This window comes from Mchenga conophoros, linkage group LG3 (assembly GCF_057382185.1).
Source record: "Mchenga conophoros isolate Kocher_MC1m ecotype Shallow Benthic linkage group LG3, M_conophoros_male_GT1.1, whole genome shotgun sequence".
Taxonomy (NCBI): Eukaryota; Metazoa; Chordata; class Actinopteri; order Cichliformes; family Cichlidae; genus Mchenga; species Mchenga conophoros.
In genome coordinates, this window is record NC_140528.1 from 39970484 (window position 1) to 39991825 (window position 21342).

The window sequence follows — 21342 nt, forward strand, 5'->3', positions numbered from 1 at the left end:
CATTTTAATTTAACTCCACTGGCTACCTGAACATTTTAGGAGTGTTTTAAAATTCTCTTATTTGTTTTTAAATCTCTTAATGGTGATTGTGCTTTTGCAGTAGCTGCTCCAATGTTGTGGAATCTGCACGTTAGGAAGGCCTCTTTTATTTTATTTTTTTAGTTTAAAGCATGTTTATTTGCTGAAGCCTTTGGCACTGTTTAAGGGGACTGACTCAATTTGTTTTTAACATGTTTTATTTTATTTTATCTTACTTTTATTTTATTTTTACTTTGCTTAGGCTATTTGCGTATATAGAGCTCTTTGTCAACTCTGGTTTTATGTTAAAGTGCTTCATAAATAAATTTTATGGTATAATGTTATTGCACCAACAATATGATTCTTAAAAGCTCAAAACTCGGGTTAAAGTGGAAACAGGAGAAGTCGAGGAGAGAAGAAGAATCAGGTCTAAAGAAAAACGATGCATGAAAAGGCAGCATTTCAAATTACACAAGAACTGCACTGAAAATTGGAACAGGTCTTAAAATGTGACGAATCCAAATTTTACAGTTTTGGTTTAAATCATCATCAGTATGTTTGGAGGAAGAGGTTACAACAGTGAGCTTGTACTGCTGTAAAACAGGGCGGAGGCTCTGTTGTGGGTTGGAGCTTCATTTCAACCGGTGCTGTTGGTGATCTTGTTAAAACTGATGGAGTCATGAACACAGAAAAATAGCATCAGATGTTGATCCACCGTGCAGTACCTCCTGTAAACACACTGTTAGTGCTGTGAAAGCGAACAGCACACAGTCAACTATCAGTCATGGACAGATGTTACACAGTAGTGAGAAGTTATTTTCTATTTGAAGAGAAGGGAAAGCATTGGATGGACGGGCTCCCCGTCGCCCTCTGCTGGTTGATTTATGAGATGAGCTGTTTCATATAAAGTGGCATGAAGAGGTATCAGCATCAAACATTATTTTTGAACATTACTTCTTTGGCATTTTGCCTTGATTGGACGGCAACAGTGAACATAGACATGAAGCTGATAGATGTCAGGATGAAAAAACTCATTTTTTTTATTCAGATTTATGAAGAACTGCAAAAAAGTGATTTCTTACAATGACAGATAGATGCATTTCTATTCAGCATGTTGGTGCACAACAATCTGGCACAAGATGCACATGACTGCGGGAAACATAATAAAAGAAACAAGTACAATAATAATAATAATATTAATGATGATGATGATGATGATAAAAGAGCAAAAAACATCTCGGTGCTTGTGTTGGGACGTTGTGAGGAATTCTGGTGTCTGTTTTCATCACTGGATGAGACTCTGCTGTTTGCTGAGGATGATGAAGAGTTTGTTCCTCAGCTCAGAGTTTCACTGTGAAGTTTCCTCCACAGACAGTTTAACTCGAGGCTCAGCAGTGAAGTTACAGTCTGACATTTTAAGATAAAAAGCTTAAGAAGTGCCCAAAGCTACAAATCACCTACTGTATGCAGCACATCTGTTATACTGATCTTAGCATTGTCAAATAAAATATACAAATAAACACAAGAAGAAGCTTTATACTTTGTTTCAATGATAAAAAAAAATACAAAAGTTAGATTAAAAATAAAAAAAATTCCTATTTAAAATTTATTTGTCACCATTTTATCCATGTTAGCTCCACATTCAGAGGGATTCTGTAACGCTGTCACATACAAACATAAAAGTGTAGCTGCATGTTGTGTCGACCACGATGACTGCGATTGGTCCGTTAGGTACCAGTATGTCCTCCTGTGCAGATGTGACTGTGTTCCTCTGGTGTCTGTTTTTGACTTAAAGAGACAAACTCCAGCTGCAGCAACACAACATCACTGCTGCACCACCTCCCAAAAACCACATCGTTGGTTTTATATAAATTTAAAGCACAGGTGAAAATGAAACAGGAGTTTGGTTAAAGTTTACTCATAAGCATGAGGTCATAGTTTTATTGATACCTTCAATATATTTAATAAATCCTTTCATATTTCTGCATATTTCAAGGGTTAGAGGTCCTAAGAGTCGTTTAAACCTTCATTGTTTTTGAAACATTCCTGTTTTTTATGCCGACCTTCCTTCTGGTTGTTCCATCATCACAGTGTTACATAGTAACCATCATGAATTAGACCACCTAATCTGTTTCTTCATCTTTTTGAACCAACATCATTTTTAAATAGTGTTTTTAAACCATCAGGAGACTAGTATGACCCCTGAAATATTTTCTTTTTTAATTTTCTGGAGATGAAAATCCAACGACAAACAGGAGCAGCAGTGACAACAAGAAAAAGGAAAAGAAGAAGAAACACACCAGAACCTGATAGATGATTCATCTGTGCTTTAGATCCATCCTTTGTGTGACCTGCAGGAGAAAAAGGAGACGTGTCCGCAATCAGGTAAAGTCCAACAACCAGGAAGCAGCTTCACCTCTGATCACACTGAACTCTGCTCACCTGGAGGAGCGACACTCATGTTGACGGTTCCCACGATCTCCCATGATGCTGATTCTCCCACAAGGACACCACACTTGTATGATCCACCATCAGCAGTCGTCACATTGTTCAGAATCAAAGACACGTCTCCATCCTTCATCTGTCTGTCCTGCAGATCCACCCGGTTCTTAAAAGATGGATGCTGTTCGTCTGGATCCAGCTGCTCATCTCGGTACAAAAGCACATATTCATCTCCCAGGTCAGCTCTGCTCCACTTCACAGCTCTGATGGTTTTGTCTGATGGAGCTCCACATGTCAGAGTGACGTTCTGTCCAGACTCAGCTGTGATGGTTGTCTGCTCTGATAACCACACAGAGCAGAGAGGTTAAAGGTCAAAGTGCAATTGTTCACTTCTACAGCAGCCAATCAGAGATCTGAGACCAGTGAGCTCTGCTGACACTTCTTGGACTTTATTTTGGGACAAAGTCACTGTGGCGCGAGGGAGGCCGACACACCTGAGCGGCATCAGCTCATCACGCCTCAGCGACTTAAAAGCAGAGTGAAGTGGGTCCTGAGGTGGTTGTTGTTCCGAGAACCGAAAATAAAAGTGTTGTAAGTGAGCTATGTGGTCGCTCCATCGTGCATCTGTTATAGTCACCAAAACTCTGAAGCAGTTTATCAGGTTTGACTCCTGTTTGTATATCTAAGCAGTTTTCTGTCCTTGTGTCCTTTGAAATTAGAGTTATGGATCTCTGGTTTACAGCAGCCATACAGATACTGTAGAGTGTGGATAGGGAAGAAATACAGAGCAAGACTAAGATGCGATAGCATTTATTAATTATTGATGTCCTGTTGGTATGTGGGAGCTGAATCTCCTGCAGATATTCCAAAGACAGTGAGAGCAGTGGTCAGACACACAGAGAGACGAGGAGCAGAGAGGAGGGGCATGAGAAAGAAAATTTAAAGTTCACTGTTGAACGTCACATAAAATAAAGCATATAAAAGTGGTGGGCGGAGTCTACAGTCAGTAACTGAACTGATGAGTTTGTAACCTTGTCCCCTCCCTCACCCCACGGTTTGTTTTGTTTGCATAGAGAGAAAAATCCAAGTGAACGCCAAGAAAACTCAGGCACCCTAACTCTGCCTGGAAGAACCGGTTATTGCAATATATAGCATTACAGACACTCTGTCAGCTCTTTCCTCATTGGCTGTTCTCAGTCTCTTAATCTTGCTGAGCCCTACTTTGGCTAATTTTTTTTCTAAATCTTCCTCTACTGTGATTACATCCCACATTACTTTAAACTCCCCCAATATTTTTCTCTCTCACAGTCTTCTGTCAGTATTTAACACTTTATTTTCCTGCTCTTCTGTCTTAACAGCTATATACAAACGTCCATCTCTAAATACTAATGTTACACCTCCAAACTTCTTTTCATGTCTCTCGACAAACAAAACCATCGGGCCATGCTGAGTTCCTACCATACATCCATCCTCTCTCCTCTTCTCCCTCTCCTCGGCCCTCTCCCACTATGAACAGGTGTTGTGCCAAAAGCTGATTACTTATATTCAAACTGCTATAAATGCCTTGTTGGTTTCGAATATGTGAAACAGATCAAATATTTCCCTCCTGAATGACATCAAGTCAACTTGAGCCAAAACCAACATTCCTGTTACACGGTAGCAGCCGCAATCAGTTTTTGGCAGTGACTTTCACATATCCTTTCTTTATCCAGTTAAAAAAAATCTAATTGACATTAAAAATGTCTTTTCAAGAGTAATCTGGCCTCGAGGATGTGCAACAAAATATAACAATAGTTCTGTAAGTGGACAAAACGACCGGATTGGTTATAATGGAAGTACAAGAAGACAGAGCTATAAAGATAAAAGTTTTTTATTTTAATTTATATATAACCCTGCAAACGCTGTTCACTGAAGTCTGTAAACATATGTAAAGATATTACACGTAAAAAAAACACACGGATAGATTATAAATCTGTTTTTGGCACAACACCCAGCTCCTGTCTCACCTAAAAAAAAAAAACCCCTCCCTTCCAGGACCTGTAATGCGCCACTCCAGCCAAACCGCGTACACGAGCTGCGTATTTTGATTCATTTATTTTGTATATTAACCGTCTTTGTTCCCTACGAGGACATCATGCACAGACTGAGTCTCGGGGGGATTTCACAGTTTTCCAGTAAACGAGAGCAGAGTTTCAGGTGCTTGTTCATGAAGTCAAAATAAAAAGCACATTGATGCTCATTCATCGATCTACTTTCAGTGACGTCACTGCCAAGTTGGCACATTTCAGAGAAAAGGAGAAAAATTGGATTTGTTCTAGTTCTTGTCACAGGTCTGTGCTGTGAGGCAGCATTTTGACTTATTCAGATAACTTGCAGGTTAACTCTGAACTTTATTCACTGTGAAGGTGGTTTACTTCTTACCTGTGTACATTACCATGGTAACCTATGCTGCGCAGGTACTTCCCACTTACAATCAAATCACCAGAAAATAGTTTTGCCAGGTGAGATCAGTGTGAACAGAGAACAGGAGGATCTAAAGGTTTTCAGTTGGATCTAAGGTCTTTGTGTTTCTGATAATAATAACAAGAATAAAAATTATTAGAATAATAAATAATCAGCAATGAATGATCAGCAAAGTGGAAAACAGGGATCTTTGGAGGAGTCGGACATCCCAGCGTTGCCGAAAACTGTATAGTGCAACTGTCTAAATCTGGGGTACATTTAGGGTCCATTTTGGACCCCTGATATACTCATATGTCATATGTATTTTATTCCTTTCTCCTTCCTTTTTGTAACTCTTCCCATGTGTGTTTTTTTCTCTCTGTTTTTGTTTGTTTGTCTGTTTCTTTTTGCTGCACTGTTGTTTTCAAAAACTTAAAAATAAAAATTAACAATAAATAAATAAATAAAAGTGTCTTTGAATAGTGAGATGCACTCACTCAGTCTGAGAGCCTGACTACGTATTTATATGTTCAGAGCGTAACGTCCTTCATAAATAAAGTTGACTTGCTGCTGCTGTCATGGTTGTTTCTGCACACAGATTCTCTCTGAATGAAGATCAGAATATATGAAGGTGACTGAACATCATGGTTCTCCTGTTTGTTGCCGTGCTGCAGTTTCTAAGATGATGTCATTTCCTAGCTGTACGTTTCTTTCTCTTTAAAATCACGACCTTTATACTGTTTCTGCTGCTCTATCTGAGCTGCATGAACAAACCGAAGGTCCCAGGTTCTCTGAAGCTTCATCAGGATAAGGTGGGACATGGTGGGTGGAGTCTAATGGCGTTTTCACACCTGCAGTCAGCAAGTCAGCTGGTTAGAGTTTGTAAACTGATTTGTTTTGTTTTTTCACACATCGGTTGTTGTGGTCACACCTGAGTGTGAATGCTGTGTTCACACCTGCACAAACCAACCAAACAAACAGGAGAACAAGAGTTTGATTTAAGCGGAGTAAACACCATTATTAATGACATTACTCATGGCGGTCCGGGTAAAAAGAGGGGAGAAGAGCTTTTTGTTTACCAGACTGCACCCCTGCCTCGTAGCACAAGAGTCCTGAGACTCTTACATGACCTGCAGAAAAGCTGATGTATTTTTTAAATCTATCCTTCTGAGAATAAAACAGTATCTTTCAGTTTAACCCTTTTTGTTCACTTCAAGGACATAATGATAGACTGTCTTGAAGGCATTTGACAGTTTTACAGTAAACGAGAGCAACGTTCATGAAGTTCAAACAGAAAGTAGTACCTGAAGGAGAGCTCACCTGAAGAGGCCAAATCCACCACACAGACAAACAGCAGAGTTAAGCAGAGACCAGCTGATGTTAACAGAGTCATTGTAGTTAAACTCGGTACGTCCAAAATATACCAGGAAGTAACATGTGGATCCTTTATGGTGCAGGCATAAACAGAGGAAAACTGATGGAGTCACGCCAACTTATTGTTTCGAGGTGTTTAACGCCACATTCCAGTGATGTCACTGCCGAGCTGCTTAACTTTGTGTTTCTCTGCTGAGCATCAGTAATGAATCGATTCTTAGAGACATCTTAGAAATGAAAACTAAAACTATCAGGAGCAGCTTCTGTTCAGTGATCCGGTTTAAAATGGTCTTTAAGCGTTTTCATTGACTATTTTATTCACAGCATGTTTTCAGTGTTGTTTCGATTCTCTGAGCCGAACTTTAAAAAACACATAATGAAACACAAACTCTTTGTAACAGGAATGTTTGTTTGTTTATTCGGTGATGTAGGAAATGAATACAATGCCATCATCCTTCATTCTGCTCTGCTCGATACACAGAACACACAAAGAAGACCTGCTCAACCTGCTGACACCACATATAGTACTTTTGCTAAAACATATTTCTACCGAATATAGTATTTGTGCTTTTCATATGATTCGTGCTTAATACAGCATTTCTGCCATTTTACAGTATTTGTGCTAAAACATGAATGCTGCTGAACAAAAAGACCAGACAAAATAATAAAACAGTTTTAAAACATTTTATTTTAGAAATGCAGTTTTATTTACTAATGGATGAACATAATGAACAACAGAAGGCTGCAGATTTAAATAAATGAGCTACACACAGAAATTAAATCGTGTCTCCTGCTTCCTGTTCCTGCTGCAGAGATGATCCAGGATATCTGCTCATTTATTCAGACTCTGTGACTGAAGTAAAATCCACTCATGATCATCCTGAAGTCTGAAATACTAATAAAACTAATTCAGGCTGAAACACGGTGAACATTAAAACTACTTTGATTGTTCTAAAACAGCCCAAAATCTTCATTTAGAGAAATGATTGTCTTCATTTGAAAGTATGAGTCTGTGTCTCTTTGTTTCCCGTCTGTGGGCTCTGGCTTGTAAAGGCTGTTCATTTTCCTGCTGCACCCACAGCCACGGCCGAGCTGATCCTTTAAAACACAGAGTTCACGATCACAGTCTCTGTTTCACTCCATTCCTTTAGTTCGTGGAACCGTTTAAAAAATACAAATCCCTTCCACGCCAGAACAAATACGTCATCATGATCTGAAAAAGGATGGTTGTTTTTAGCATACATGCTAGCGTCTTCTAAATGGTAAATGGCCTGTATTTGTATAGCGCTTTACACATCCAGTCATCCACACACTGGTGATGGCAGCTACATTGTAGCCACAGCCACGCTGGGCGCGCTGACAGAGGCGAGGCTGTTCATTCTAGTATGAAAGCAGAGTTTCACACCACAGGAAGTGGACTCATTCGCAGAAATCACTCGCGTTTGGATCGCGTGCTTAATAATGCTTTAATGATAATGTGACGTTTCTACAACCTTAACCACCCGAGGGGGCGGGGCGTACTCCGCCGAGCGCGTGTCCAGGGAGGCTGTAGAGAAGCTCGATTTAAGGGTTAGTGACGTCACTGGTCATGTCGCTCGCTGGTTCAGAAAGTGGTTCAAGTGTTGGTGAGTTATGAACAGAGAGCAAAGAGTCGCATCTGATTCATGACTTTTTGACACTTCTACATCGTCAATGCGATTTTCTGCCTCTGAAATAACAAAATAAAATGATAAAGCCGGATGTTACAAAATATGATACAAATTAAAGCTCGTTTTTAAATTCATATTTATTAATTTGTTTGTTTATTTCAATTTGTCTGAAGTTTCATTTCTTTTGAGGAGGGAGGGATTTTTGGCGTTAAAGAGTTAAGTGTAAAGTTAGTGTGTAATCGATGCAGTGACACTGTGCTGGAGCTTCGCTGGTGATAATCTTTCTGAGGTTAGACAGAGACAGGAAAGTTACTGTTTCTTATCACCCATTTTAACTTCATGAGTTCTGTTTTTTTGTTTTTTACTGCGTCTTGTCTTGATGCATGCTCAATCATCCACTGATTTCACAACACACGCTTTGCTGGAGTTTATTGCTCGGAGAATAAGTTTTGTAAGTAAATAATGCTGCAGTCAGTCTGTAAGAGTGAATAAGAGTGTCACAGCCAGCATGGTGTAAGTTATTTAAGGACCCAAAATGCAAGCACGGCTTCTGATGAGAGTGAGCTTTATTGAGGAGGATGACATACAACAAAAGGCGAGGGTGCGAGACTGACAAAACCTAAATTGGGAAAACTAAGAATAAAGCTAACCTGAAACCAGATGCAGCGCAACCACACAGGATGACGGAGGGCAATAATGCAGACAAACCAGCAACAAAGGCAGACACAAGGCTTAAATACACAGAGGGAGAGCACAGCTGGGAGTAACCAGACACGACGGGACATCACAACAAAACAGGAAGCTCAAAACACAGAAGACAGACTCAGAGATGCGGCTTTACACAGAGACCTGACTACACTAGACTATACACAGGCAGGGACGACACAGAACAGAGGGACCACAGAATAAACACTGTCGTAATTCACAATCAAATCAAAAGTAAAAGTGCAAAAACCAAAAACACTGGGTCAGTGACCATGACAAAGAGAGAAGAGAGGTGGTGAGCAAGTGTGCTTCCAAACCTCCACAAACAGAAAAACCTCTAAGGATCCAAGTTTACTGCTGTGTTGTTTTAGTGGACCCAGCCTGAAATCTGTTAAACACAAGAATGTTGTAAAGAACTGGTCAACTCCACAACTGCAGCACATATAACACTGAAACGAATGCACTCACAAAATATTAAAACATATATTTTGTTTAAATCACATTTCAATCACGTGTCTTGTTCCAACTCCTGTCAGATATGAGTTAAAATAAATTGTGTTGTTTTGCTCTTCTTGTAATTCTTGTAATTATGCACGACATGTTGTTTCACTAAATGCACAGCCCTGTCATTGAAGCCTTTGTAATTTAGGCTGAAAAGTGAGCCCACAGTGAGGGACATGACAAAGAGGAAGTGAGCTGTGCGCTAACACCATCTGTAACTATTGAGAAATCATCTGTGAAATATTTTCTTGCATTTTCCAGTTTTTACCAAAAGAAGAAGAATTAATAATAACTGTATTATTTTTTCTCTCTACACAAGTTCACAGGTTCCTTAAATTTTAAAGTCCATAAACATTAAGGGAAAAGCTCACCAATCATGAAATGCTTTGTGAGCAGTGGTTGGTGACTGTGGGAAAGAAGAACTAGCTTTTAACAGGAAGCAGCAGAACTTCATGATTAGCAATAATTAAATTTAGAAAATGTGAAATTTCTTCTTTTTTCTAATTTAAATTCATTCACTCATCAACATCCCTGTTAAAAATTAAAATATTGACATCCTTTATTTCTACTTTTAAACCTTTCAATTTTACTTTTTTTTTTTTGCTGCTGCTGTTTGTGGGGAGAAATGTCTCCTGTAACAAACAGCTCGCATCTTAACGACTGTAACTCTCAGTCAAACGTCTGTTTGACGTTCAGTCAAAGTCGCTGGTTAAAAGTCGGTCTTCTTATTCAGGTGTTTGTAGTGCTCGTCTCTTTCATTTCCTGTTGTTATTGCAGGCCTCTCACTGTTAGCTGCCTTAAACAAACCAAACCTGCTCAGTCTTTGCTTTGTTCTGCAGTTTGAACACAAACTTTTTGTCTTATCTTCCGCTTTGAAAACAGTTAAAGCAGTAGTCCCGTCTCGCTCGTGGCTTTAAACTGATGTCATTAATGAAGCAGATCAACCAGTAGATGGAAAAAGATTTTGATTGTGACTTGTGGTCATTTTAAGCTTCTGTGAGAGGTTAAACAGGAAGGGCCCTGTGCTGGTTCAGGAAGTTAGTCTGAGTTACTTTATCAGATATAAAAACGTCTCTCTGCTGAGAAGCTGCTACCAGAAATTTTTAGCATATTTTTTTTTATTAAATTTTCAAACATAATTAAACATGAATACTTTTGCCATGTAACTTGCTGCTGCTTGGTTCTCAGTAAAATAAAAAATAAAACTAAATAAATAAATTCTTCGGCCTCAAACGTGCAAAACACATGGTGAAGTGTTTCTGTGCAGTTTTTAGCGTGTGGTTGTTCAGCCTTCTCTGCATGTAAGGAGGTGTGCATCGATTAGCCACAACCGAACAAGTCACATTTTCCATTTCACATATTTCTGAAGCCCACGACCACGTGAGAAAAACACTAAAAATACACTAGAAGAGAAGTTTATTAATGCTGAAAATAATTTCCCACTGCAAGAACCAACAAACATGAATAAAGATATTAATAATAGAGTTATGAATCATATTAACATATTTATATTCTCATTTGCAATAAAAAAAACATTTAAAGCAAGTTAAAATAGGATATTATTTTTGAATTATCTCAGTGAAAATCTGTGGATGTCGTCTGGTCTGAGGTGCTGGGAGGACCAGTTAGAGACCAGCAGCTGGACGTCAGTGGTTGGACTGGTGGACTACTTCAGTAAAGAGTAGATGGTGTCTGGCTCTGGTTTAAAGTGTGAACACAAACACACAGTTCAAACAAACTTACAGTTTCCTTTCTGACAGAGATTAGACTTACTGAGCTTCAGTGAACACGTGGTTTGCTCGGCTCTGTACAAAGTTAAAGTGCAGCTGTACCTTTGGGCCTCTTTGATCTGGTGGTTTTCGGTCCATGGCAGACGTCGCCTGCTCTCACTTCTGAGTAGATTGTAGCTGGATTGCACTCTGCAGAGTAAAACACTGAAGTTAAAACTACAGTTATGTCATTTTTTCTGCACTGCAGCTATGGCAAACAGTTTATATTTTGATTATGAAGAGATTAAGTGATCAATTTTATAAAGAGCAGCAGATTCTCACTGTGTTTTTTTCTAACAGCTTCTTAGCAGCTCTGCTGTGAAACACAGTAACCACAAAGAACTTTGGGGGGATGTTTGTGAAAAAGGAAGACAGACGACCACAAAGGTGCTGTCTTCTATCAGACAGCCTGATACATTTTACCACAGAGCAACATGCAAACTCGTTCTCACAACATGAACACTGTTACTGCCCAAAGCAGAAGACAAGTGGTTAGAGTCATCAGAATCAGGCTACCATTATCTGGAATCAGCAAGAGGAAGTAACGTCTGTGGTTTCCACACAGAATTTAAAATAAAAATAGAAATAGGGAACTGACTGATTGGTCTCTTCAGTCAGTCTCTTTTCAGATGTCCTCCTGAAACACAAGCACAAGTCTGCCATTTATTAAGTGTTGCTCACTGGGACAAAACTCTAAACAGAAGCTCCCTGGGATATTCTCAAGGGGACAAAGAGCTGGTCCGGTGTTTAGCAACCAGGGAAAAAAACACACTGTTCGTCTTGAATCCAAGGTTTAACTAAAAGACTCCTCTTCAGTACTCAGATGTAGACCTCCCAAGATAGGCTGAGGAATGTGTGATTGGAGCCTACCCTGGACTGCTCTCTTAAAAAGGGGAACCACCACTCTAGGCTGGCAATCCAGAGGCACTAATCCAGAGCTCCGGGCTATGTTGCAGAGGTGTGTCAGCCAAGACAGCACCACAACATCTACAGCAGCCAACGGGCCACAAGCAGCCTAGTAGCAAGTGAATCTACCCATGGTCTGCTAGAAACAGAGAAAAACACTTTTTGCAAGCCTTTATTAATTCCAACAGAAATTAGTGTAGACATTCAATGCACCACTCCTGCCACTCCCTCTCTGAATCGGGCTGCAAAGACAATTGGTCCCTTAAGTAAAGCACTTTGAATCACCTTGTTGTTGAATTGTGCTATACAAATAAACTTGCCTTGCCTAAGTAGCAGTTGTCAGTTGAATCCTTACTGATCCCGTATGTGTCAGGAGTGGATGAGCTGAGACACATTTTTTCTAAACACCGCATCTCTGTGGGTTTTAAACCCCAGAACACGCTGCGCCAAAAATTGATCCACCCCAAGGATCGGGTCCCCGACACAAACAGAGTAACATAGTGTACGCTGTGAAGTGCAGGAGGATTGCCAGGATTTATACATCGGGGAAACCAAACAACCTCTGGCGAAGTGAATGGCACAACACAGAAGAGCTACCTCATCAGGCCAGGACTCTGCAGTCTATTTACACCTACAGGCCAGTGGACACTCTTTCAAGGATGAGGATGTAGACATCCTGGACAGGGAGGAACGCTGGTTTTTGGAGTCAAGGAGGCCATTTACATGAAAAGGGAAAGACCATCACTGAATCGAGGAGGGGGCCTAAGGGTACATCTTTCGCCATCTTACAATGCTGTGATTGCAGCCATTCCCCAACTCTCTGTGAATGGTACTCATGACCATTGATCAGTGGTTAATTGATTCATTAAGATCAAGGAACTGACCTCCCAGCACATTGTTCCTTCAGTGGGCTGGTTTCAGTCATTATGCAAATGTACTATTTATAAGATCGGGGAAACCTGCAGTCAGCTGAGACTAGAGTTGGATGTGTAAAAGTGGTATCGAGACCGGTCTTGGTCTCGAGTCCGGTCTCGAGACCACTTTTACGTGGTCTTGGTCTCGTCTTGGTCTCGACGGACTTTTGTCTTGGTCTCAGTCTCGCTGTTTCAGTCTTGTGTTCTCAAATCGACATAATGTTCGGGAGATTTGGAGTCAACCATCAGCGGAGCGGAGGGGTGGTTTACTGGGCTTAAGCCCGGGTCATTTTTTCAGAAGCATGGGGTCTTTTGGAGTGTAATTTGTTAGTTAGATGCCTGACTAAAAACTGTATAAAACAAAAACACACGAAGCACAGAGCGCACCATCGTAAATTCCCCCTAATTGTGGTATGATCCGAGCTCAGGCACTAGGCGACTGAGCACAGCACCCATGTGAGCGAGGGGGGAGAAGCTGCTGCCTGCGAGTTTGCTGCAGACAGAGGAGAGCTTAAGTTTCACCAGGTACCAAAGCAAATCATTCATACTGAACTAATAATGTAAATATGACGGTGTATCACAAAAGATTGATATCAAACTGATCACTTGGTTGCGTTACTTGCTCTTCGAGTGAATCAACGAATGGATAAATAAAAAGCCGAACAGCAATGCTGATTCTTAGCTTACATTTCATATTTTCAGTTGTTTCCCTCCACGGCTAAACAAACTATCTAAATCGGTTTCAGTTGTGTACTGATGTACACAACAATGGACATAAGGAGCTTCTTTCAAAGAAAAAACTCAGGTAGATGTTATTTTATATATTATGCTTTGGATGTTGTTCAGTATATCTATGCAAAACAAGAGGACTTTCAATACACAGCAGTATACTCACAGTTGAAACCAGATATTTACATTTTATGGAGAAAACATAAAAACTTTTTTTACTGTTAAACATCAATTTAGAGTAAACTTGTTTTATTTTAGATAAATAAATGTTGAAATATCTTTTGAATTAGTTAAATGTCAGAATAATATTTAGGAGTACATGTACACTAAGTTTGTTAATTAATAAGAAAACTCCAGACGATTCCATTCTGAGCTGAAGAAGCTTCTGATAGGTTAGTAGAGTCCATGTGAGTAAATTGGTGGCACACCTGTGGATGCATATAAGGCAAAACACAGAGCCTGTTTCTGTGACATGGGAAAATCAAGAGATGTCAACCAAAACACCAGGAAAAGAATTGTGGAGCTCCATAAGTGTGGCTCAATTTTGAATACAATTTGGTGCCATTTACAATTAAGAAATACAGACAGTTTCTCTCTTTACTCTTAAAGTTAACAAATATGTTTTTATATTTATCAATCTAAAAAAATAAACATTTAGTCTGATTTGATGTTACAATTAAAAAAGTGTTTGTGTTTTTATCTGAAGAGTTTGTAAATATCTGGTTTCAACTGTATATTTGATGATGTTTGGCTTGATTGTCAACACAAAGAGGGAGAGAGAGAATGAGGACAGAACAGAGATGGAACAAGAGCAGGTGAGACACACATGTTAGTCAAATGGTTGTTTACCAAAACTTGTCAAAGGAGTTTGCAAAATAAAAGCGTCTGGACTTCTTTAAGTTGCTTGAAGGCGTTTCACCTCTCATCCGAGAAGCTTCTTCAGTTCTAAGGTCAAATGGTGGAGAGTCCCAGATATAAACCTAGTGGGAGTATCCCCCCACAGAGGGACAAAAGGACCCCCTGATGATCCTCTAATCGCCTGAGCCATGGTGTGAAACTGGGTGTGGGCTCCAATCAGCCAGAGTTTCGGGTGTGTTCATTGTGAAACCTGGCCCCACCTTGTCATGCGAATTCCTGAGATCAGATGGCCCAGGATGTGAGTGGGCGTTAAGGCGTCTGGGAAGGGATCTCAAAACTGGATTATAGATGGCAGAGAGTTGGTGTCGTAAACCCCCGCCTCTGTTCAAAGATGGTCGCTCACAGTGGACATAGATGGCTTCTTTCACTCCTCTTTCAAACCATCTGTCCTCTCTGTCCAAAATGTGAACATTGGCATCCTTGAAAGAGTGTCCTTTATCCTTAAGATGCAGATGGACTGCTGAGTCTTGTCCTGTGGAGGTGGCTCTTCTGTGTTGTGCCATGCGCTTGTGAAGTGGCTGTTTGGTCTCTCCAATGTAGAGGTCTGGGCATTCCTCGCTGCACTGTACAGCATACACCACATTGTTAAGTCTGTGTTTTGGCGTTTTGTCTTTCGGGTGAACCAGTTTTTGTCTGAGCGTGTTGCTGGGTCTGAAATGCACCCGGATGTCATGCTTGGAGAAAACCCTCCAGAATCAGAAAGGGTTTTATTGCCAAATGTTGAGCAGGTTTACAACATTAGGAAATTGCTGCGGTGCTTCAGTGCAAACATACTGTCATAAATTACGCTTAAATAGACATGAAAATAAAAATAAGAATAAGAATTAAAAGTGCTAAGTAGATAGATATATATATCTTGGTCTTGGTCTCGTCTCAACTTGGTCTTGGTCTTGTCTTGGTCTCGGATTAGGCGGTCTTGACTACAAGTCTAGCTGAGACTGAAGAAGTCACTTGGATGAGTGACGAAACGTTTCTCCCACAAAACACTACTAAACAACTTCTGGGAGTAGGTCCTTTGTTTGTTCGTTCGTTTGTTTGTTTTTTCTTTTTTTCATTGTACTAGTGTCTGATTTTAAAAAATAAAATTATCACCTTCTGCGTGATTCACCTTGGAATTTAGATTGGAAAGAGGACTGAGATTCACCTGCTTAACTCACCACCCTCCACCACTCTGTGGAGAAATACCAAGTAAACACTGAGCACAACTGCATTATTCACACTATGCTCTGAATCAGTCTCACCAACCTGTTTGGTCCCAGTCTCAGGAGGTTGTTGTTTAAGTTTTGTAAATAAACTTGTTAAACAGAATTTCCTGGGTTGTACATTTTGAGTCCAAGTACAGCCACCCATGAGTTTGACTGGACCATTTTCTCAACCTCCATTGCTGAGGGACTGTACCATTAAATGCTGGTTTTACAGTCTCTCAGACAGAAAATGTCTTTCAGCTGATTGGGAACACAGTGACGTTTCCCCAGAAGAGCTTCAGAGCAGAGCTATGAGCTTCTCTGTTTAAGCTCTTGCCTCTGTGCACCTACATAAGTAGTAAGAAATGATGGATGGATGGGCGACCGTGGCTCAGGGGGTTGGGAATCGCATCTGTAACCGGAAGGTCGCTGGTTCGATCCCTGGGCTCTCTGTCCTGGTCGTTGTGTCCTTGGGCAAGACACTTTAACCTACTTGCCTACTGGTGTTGGCCAGAGGGGCCGATGGCGCGATATGGCAGCCTCGCTTCTGTCAGTCTGCTCCAGGGCAGCTGTGGCTACAACTGTAGCTGCCTCCACCAGTGTATGAATGTGAGAGTGAATGAATAGTGGCATTGTAAAGCGCTTTGGGTGCCTAGAAAAGCGCTATATAAATCCAGTCCATTATTATTATTATGGATGATCTTATGAGAACAAATCATTTTGCATGAAAATATGATCTTGTTTGAATTAATTATAATTTTGTGCATTGTGATTGTATTTTACAGAATGTGGGTGACCTGTCATGTGTGTGATTTTGTGTGTTGTGGGATTTTGTGTGTGCAGCCGATAAACTGTAATAAACGTTAATCATCCATCCATTGTATTTTCATCAGCCTTATGCTAATTAGAAGATGCTAGCATGACTAACATGGTGAAGCTTAACCCTGCTAAACCACAGCCTCAGTCTGGCTGTAGAAGTGAAGGATGGAGACAAAGAAGAGCTGTTGTTGGCTGAGGATGTTGTTAGAGGAGATGTTGGCTGTCCGATTGGCCTCTCTGCTGCTGCGGAGCCTGGGGCGGTCTGCTTGCCTCCACCCCGGGGGGAAGGGTAACATCTCTTGGGTCTGGGTTCTGTTTCCCCTTCTGGGGGCGAGGGTACCTGGACCCGGGGTATAGAGTATGTTTGGGGAGTGTGATTGTGTGTACATGTCCATTTATGTCAGTCCTTACGTTGGGTGAGTGCTGAGTGTTTGTATATGTGTGCATGAGGGTGGGAACGCATGTTTGTGTCTGTGTGTGCCTGTTTGTCTGTGTCTATATGTCAGGTCGGGTCTTAGACTCCACCTCTCTGGGAACTCCCAGGCCCTCCAAGGCCTATCTCCCCTCACCACACTCCCTGCCGGTGACTGATGCTCTCAGGGGTCGGTGTATTGGTGGTTCTTGGTGTCCGGGGCTGGGCACTCAGGTATGTACCAGCTCACTCTACCTGGCGGGGCCTGGCGCCTGTTGCTCGGTCAGGCCTCCTCCGGGGTGCGGGGGGCCCTCGGGCCTCCGGCCCCTGGGCCTGCAGCTCGGTTCACTCTGGCACAGCTTGTTGCCGGCAGAGCCGGCGTGCACGCTGGTGCAGCCCCCTCTAGCTTCTGCTCGGTGGCTGCTGGGTGATGCCTCGTCTGGGGATCCTCAGCCCTTCCCATGAGGGTGGCACGGATGCCCCTCTGGTGGTCCTCCTTGGGCTCTCGCACTCTGAGGCCTCTGGATGTCTGGGGCCTGGATCTCCTCCATGCCTGCTTCATGCCCTGGGGGACGGGGCTATGGCTCGCTACATCCTCTTGCAGACCATTACATGGGGAAACCATTTGAATACAAGCGCGCTGATCCACACAGGTGTGCACATGGGTGTTCACTGCTCGTAGACTTAAATTACACCTTTCTTGGCTGCTACTTCAAAGCACATTGTGCGCTGTCTGTCCTGCGTGCTGCACAACAACATTGAATTTTTAGTATTTACTGCTGTTTACACTTAGCTAGATTAATGCGATGGTGTTGTGTTTAGTATGTTGCTTTGGTTTTTTTTTTTGCTTGTTTTCTATTCTTTCTCTCAACAGGTGATCAAGGAGATTTTTTTTCTCCCCCCCTTTCTCACTGTCCCTCTCCCCTTCTGCTTTTCTTTTCCTTCCTCTTTCTCTCTCCCTTTCCTATCCCTCACTCATGTCTGTCCCGTCTGTAACATCTGAAAATAAAATATAATAAATAATAAAAACAAAGGTCGATCAAATGGACCGACACAGCAATGCCACGATGATCCATGTGGCAAAGTAAATCCATTGGGTATCCTTGTTGGTCTTCAGAGAACAATTCTGATGGCTAAAGAACCAAATGGGACAGGCAAAAAAACAAAAGAAAGAAGAGCTGCTGTACCTCTCGTCTTTGATTTTTCTTGCTTGTCTGTGATGACGATTTGTTCATAATTGATGTCGTCATTTCTCACTCCTGAGTAGATTACAGCTGGATCACCTTCTGCACAGTCACACATACATAAAGCACAAATCCAAAGTAAATGTAATTTCAAATATTGATGTCACATAAATGTGAAGTCAGTTAAAATGCTGATGCAAGCAAACACTGAAGTTAGTTTAGTTCTTTCTTCTTTGTCTTCACGCCTGTGTTAAAACTTTTTCTTGATGATGAGAAACAGGATGTTGGACGACTGCAGCACTGTTAGTGTCTGTTAACCACCTACCACAAACGCACAGTCCAGCATGTGAAGAACAACAATCAACACACAACTGCAAATTTTAAAGACTAAGACTCACATTTGATAAAGACAATCAAGTTATTAGATTTTGGATAAAGAAAATAAATAAATAAAAAAGCATCAATTGCAAAAACTTTAACATACAAAGGTAAACTTAAATGTAAAGTCTTAAATGCTTTACATTTTTCACAGGTGGATAGAAGTATCAGACTTTGTAGACTTTGTAGATAATCTCTTTATTATCTCTTAGTTTTTCAACAAAGCACAATCAATATTTCAGGATGTTGAGTAACAACAGTTTCAACAGATAAGTTGAAACTGCTCTTGCCTTTCTGATAAGCTTAGTGTCAAATCATGCATGGTAAAAGAAAGCTACCCTTCTGTGTGCTAATGAGACGCTTTAGATTCTCAGTTGAATTCAACAGAATGACACGTGTTGGTTCTTCTATGTTAAATTTAGAAGTCTGAAATTACTCAAGAAGAAAAAAACCCACAGTTTTTTTAACACCCTGTAAGAACAACCCGTTCTCACTCCCAAAGCGTAACATTTTACGCTAGGTGACAAATCGTCACCATATTACGTTTTCGGCTACCCACCACGTTCCTAAATGACGACCTCGGAAAAAGAGGAAATATGAGAACCGTCTGGACTGAACCTACACATGTTCGCTCTTTTTCTTCAAATCGCTTAGAAACACGCTATTTAACATCATTAAAGTCCTGGTTAAGGTCAGGAATAAGGTTATGGTCAGGGCTAGGGATAAGGTTAGGTTTAGGGCTGGAATACAGGGCTGGAACGTCTACTACCGCGGGAGCGTCATTGCACTGGATTCCAGCAATAACCCACCGCGTACCATAAGAATGCCAAAGGTCTCCTTTCGCGTTCCTCAGGAACGCCGCGGGACGTGACAAAACGTCGACATGTTACGCCTCGGGAGTGAGAACGCTCTGGTAAGAAGGGTGTGGGGTACAACTAATAGTTCTTGTTTCTTGTTTTCTCCTGCAAGGATCCCTGATGCATCGCAGCATTTATCCAGCTCTCACCTTGGATCCCAAAGTACTGTTGATTTACTGGCTTAGGATTTAGAGTGGGGTGTCTATTATTCAGAGAGTTGATGGTTTGTTTTCCTTTTAGGAAATGTGTGTCCGAGTGTTGAAATGCGTGTATGACTGCAGCCTGCTTTGAAAAAGATGCTTCGACTGTTAGGTAAAGTTAAAAAGCAACATAAAGATTGCAGTCCAGTTACCTTAGACTAAACTATGAGAGAAGCACACAAACTATCCTCATAAACTTGATAATGTATTTAGCGAAGTTACATATTTGTCACAATACAACAGAGAAGTTTGAAACTGTCCAAAGATGAGCTTAATTAACGTAGTTAATTAACGTACATGGTGAAACGTAGCTGAATGTGTCACAGCGCCATTACAGGGGTAAAAAGGTTATCTGTCAACCTGCACACCGCTGTGTGACTGTTTGAAATAAAGTCCCTCTCTTTAAGTTATGAATTTAGTTAATCAGAGTGAAAAACACACAAATCAAGATTAAAACCTTCCATTGGTTTAAATTCTGAAGTAAATAAGTTGGAAATAATGAAAAATTTGTGTGGCTAATGGGATAAAATTAATATCTTCTTCCAAAAACTGAAATATTATTATATTATCAAAAATGATCTGCCCTGTAAAGTTTCATCAAAATCCACCTAGAAGCAAATCTGACCATTCAGCAGATACATCAGTTGATCAAGCTCCTGTCTAAAGATGAAGTGTGACGTTATTTCTAACTCGACAAACTGTATGCATAGAGTCACATTTCAAACTTTTACTATATTACATTACTTTGCACAATCTACAATTTGTGTCTGTGGATGTGGTTTGTTAACCAAAGACAGGCAGTATTAGTTGATAACGTAGCACTCCATCCTCTCATCTAATTTTTCTACACTTTTCTACTATGGACATCACAAAGCATCTTTCTATCTGTGATTAAATAAACACCATGCTAGTTATGAATACCCGAAATCCCAGTTTAATAAATAAGATGACAAACATGTTTACAGTGATAGTACAGGTCTGAAAGGTGTCACCATGGATCAATGCAACAACAACATAATTGGCTAATATGCTTAGCTTTTGAGGTTTTTTAATTCTTTCTTTCTTATGATAATAATGGATTGGATTTATATAGCGCTTTTCAAGGCATCCAAAGCGCTTTACAATGCCACTATTCATTCACTCTCACATTCACACACTGGTGGAGGCAGCTACAGTTGTAGCCACAGCTGCCCTGGGGCAGACTGACAGAAGCGAGGCTGCCATATCGCATATCTGGCCAACAGCAGTAGGCGGGAAGTGAAGTGTCTTGCCCAAGGACACAACGACCAGGACAAAGAGCCCGGGGATCGAACCGGCGACCTTCCGGTTACACATACGCTTCCCAACCCCCTATGCCACGGTCGCCCATGATGTCCTTATATATTTACAAATACAATATGAAAATGTCAATGTTCCTCTACAGTATTCAAATTTCAGAAAAACAACGTTGTCTTGCAAAACACAATCTTGCAACCACCCAACCGCCAGCACCGATCAAAGCACTCAGTATTACCTTTGTTTTGTTTTATTGGTTGTTGTTGTTGTTGATGATGTTTTATTCTAATGTCACTGTATGTGATCTCTTCTTTCACAGCTTGATCTGTTTAAATAAATAAAAAGTCAGATAAGAGAGAAAAACAATATAAAATAATCTTTCATTTAAAAGCACTGAAAAAAGGGTATTTTAGTTTTATAATGTGTAACAACAAGGAGTAATCACAATAGATAACTAGATTATTGAACAACTCAAACTCATTAAATCTGACTCTCACCTTTAGGTTTCCTGTGAACATGTTGTCTAATCAACAAAACCAGTAACACCAGTAGGATCAGAAAACAGACTGATCCAACAGATGACAACACAGGTATGAGAGGGGAACCAGGGCTAGCAATGGAGGCAGGAGGAGAAGTGGATGTAGGTGGAGGTGTGGTGGTGTGTTT

The 21342-nt window shown here is 40.8% G+C and overlaps 1 protein-coding gene and 1 long non-coding RNA gene across 2 annotated transcripts; both read right to left on the minus strand.

Annotated features, from left to right (window-relative positions):
* Positions 1-2208: 2208 nt before the first annotated feature.
* Positions 2209-6295, minus strand: LOC146578605 (uncharacterized). The gene is made up of 3 exons (XM_085269106.1): positions 6223-6295; positions 2461-2799; positions 2209-2369 (listed from the first exon to the last, which is right to left on the minus strand). Exons 1-3 carry the CDS (start codon positions 6293-6295, stop codon positions 2209-2211), a joined length of 573 nt encoding a protein of 190 aa, XP_085125232.1.
* Positions 6296-9193: 2898 nt separating this feature from the next.
* Positions 9194-21340, minus strand: LOC146578606 (uncharacterized). The gene is made up of 5 exons (XR_014891547.1): positions 21174-21340; positions 20915-21001; positions 17970-18068; positions 10964-11050; positions 9194-10829 (listed from the first exon to the last, which is right to left on the minus strand). It is a non-coding gene; the product is annotated as an uncharacterized LOC146578606 (long non-coding RNA).
* Positions 21341-21342: the final 2 nt, after the last annotated feature.

Bases quoted from the DNA above. Each gene is read 5' to 3' on its own strand.
- LOC146578605 (XM_085269106.1), bottom strand. From the start codon at position 6,295: ATGACTCTGTTAACATCAGCTGGTCTCTGCTTAACTCTGCTGTTTGTC. The intron at 2,800-6,222 runs GTGAGCTCTCCT...TGTGGTTATCAG, and splicing joins GGTGGATTTGGCCTCTTCAG to AGCAGACAACCATCACAGCT. The intron at 2,370-2,460 runs GTGAGCAGAGTT...TTTCTCCTGCAG, and splicing joins CATGAGTGTCGCTCCTCCAG to GTCACACAAAGGATGGATCT.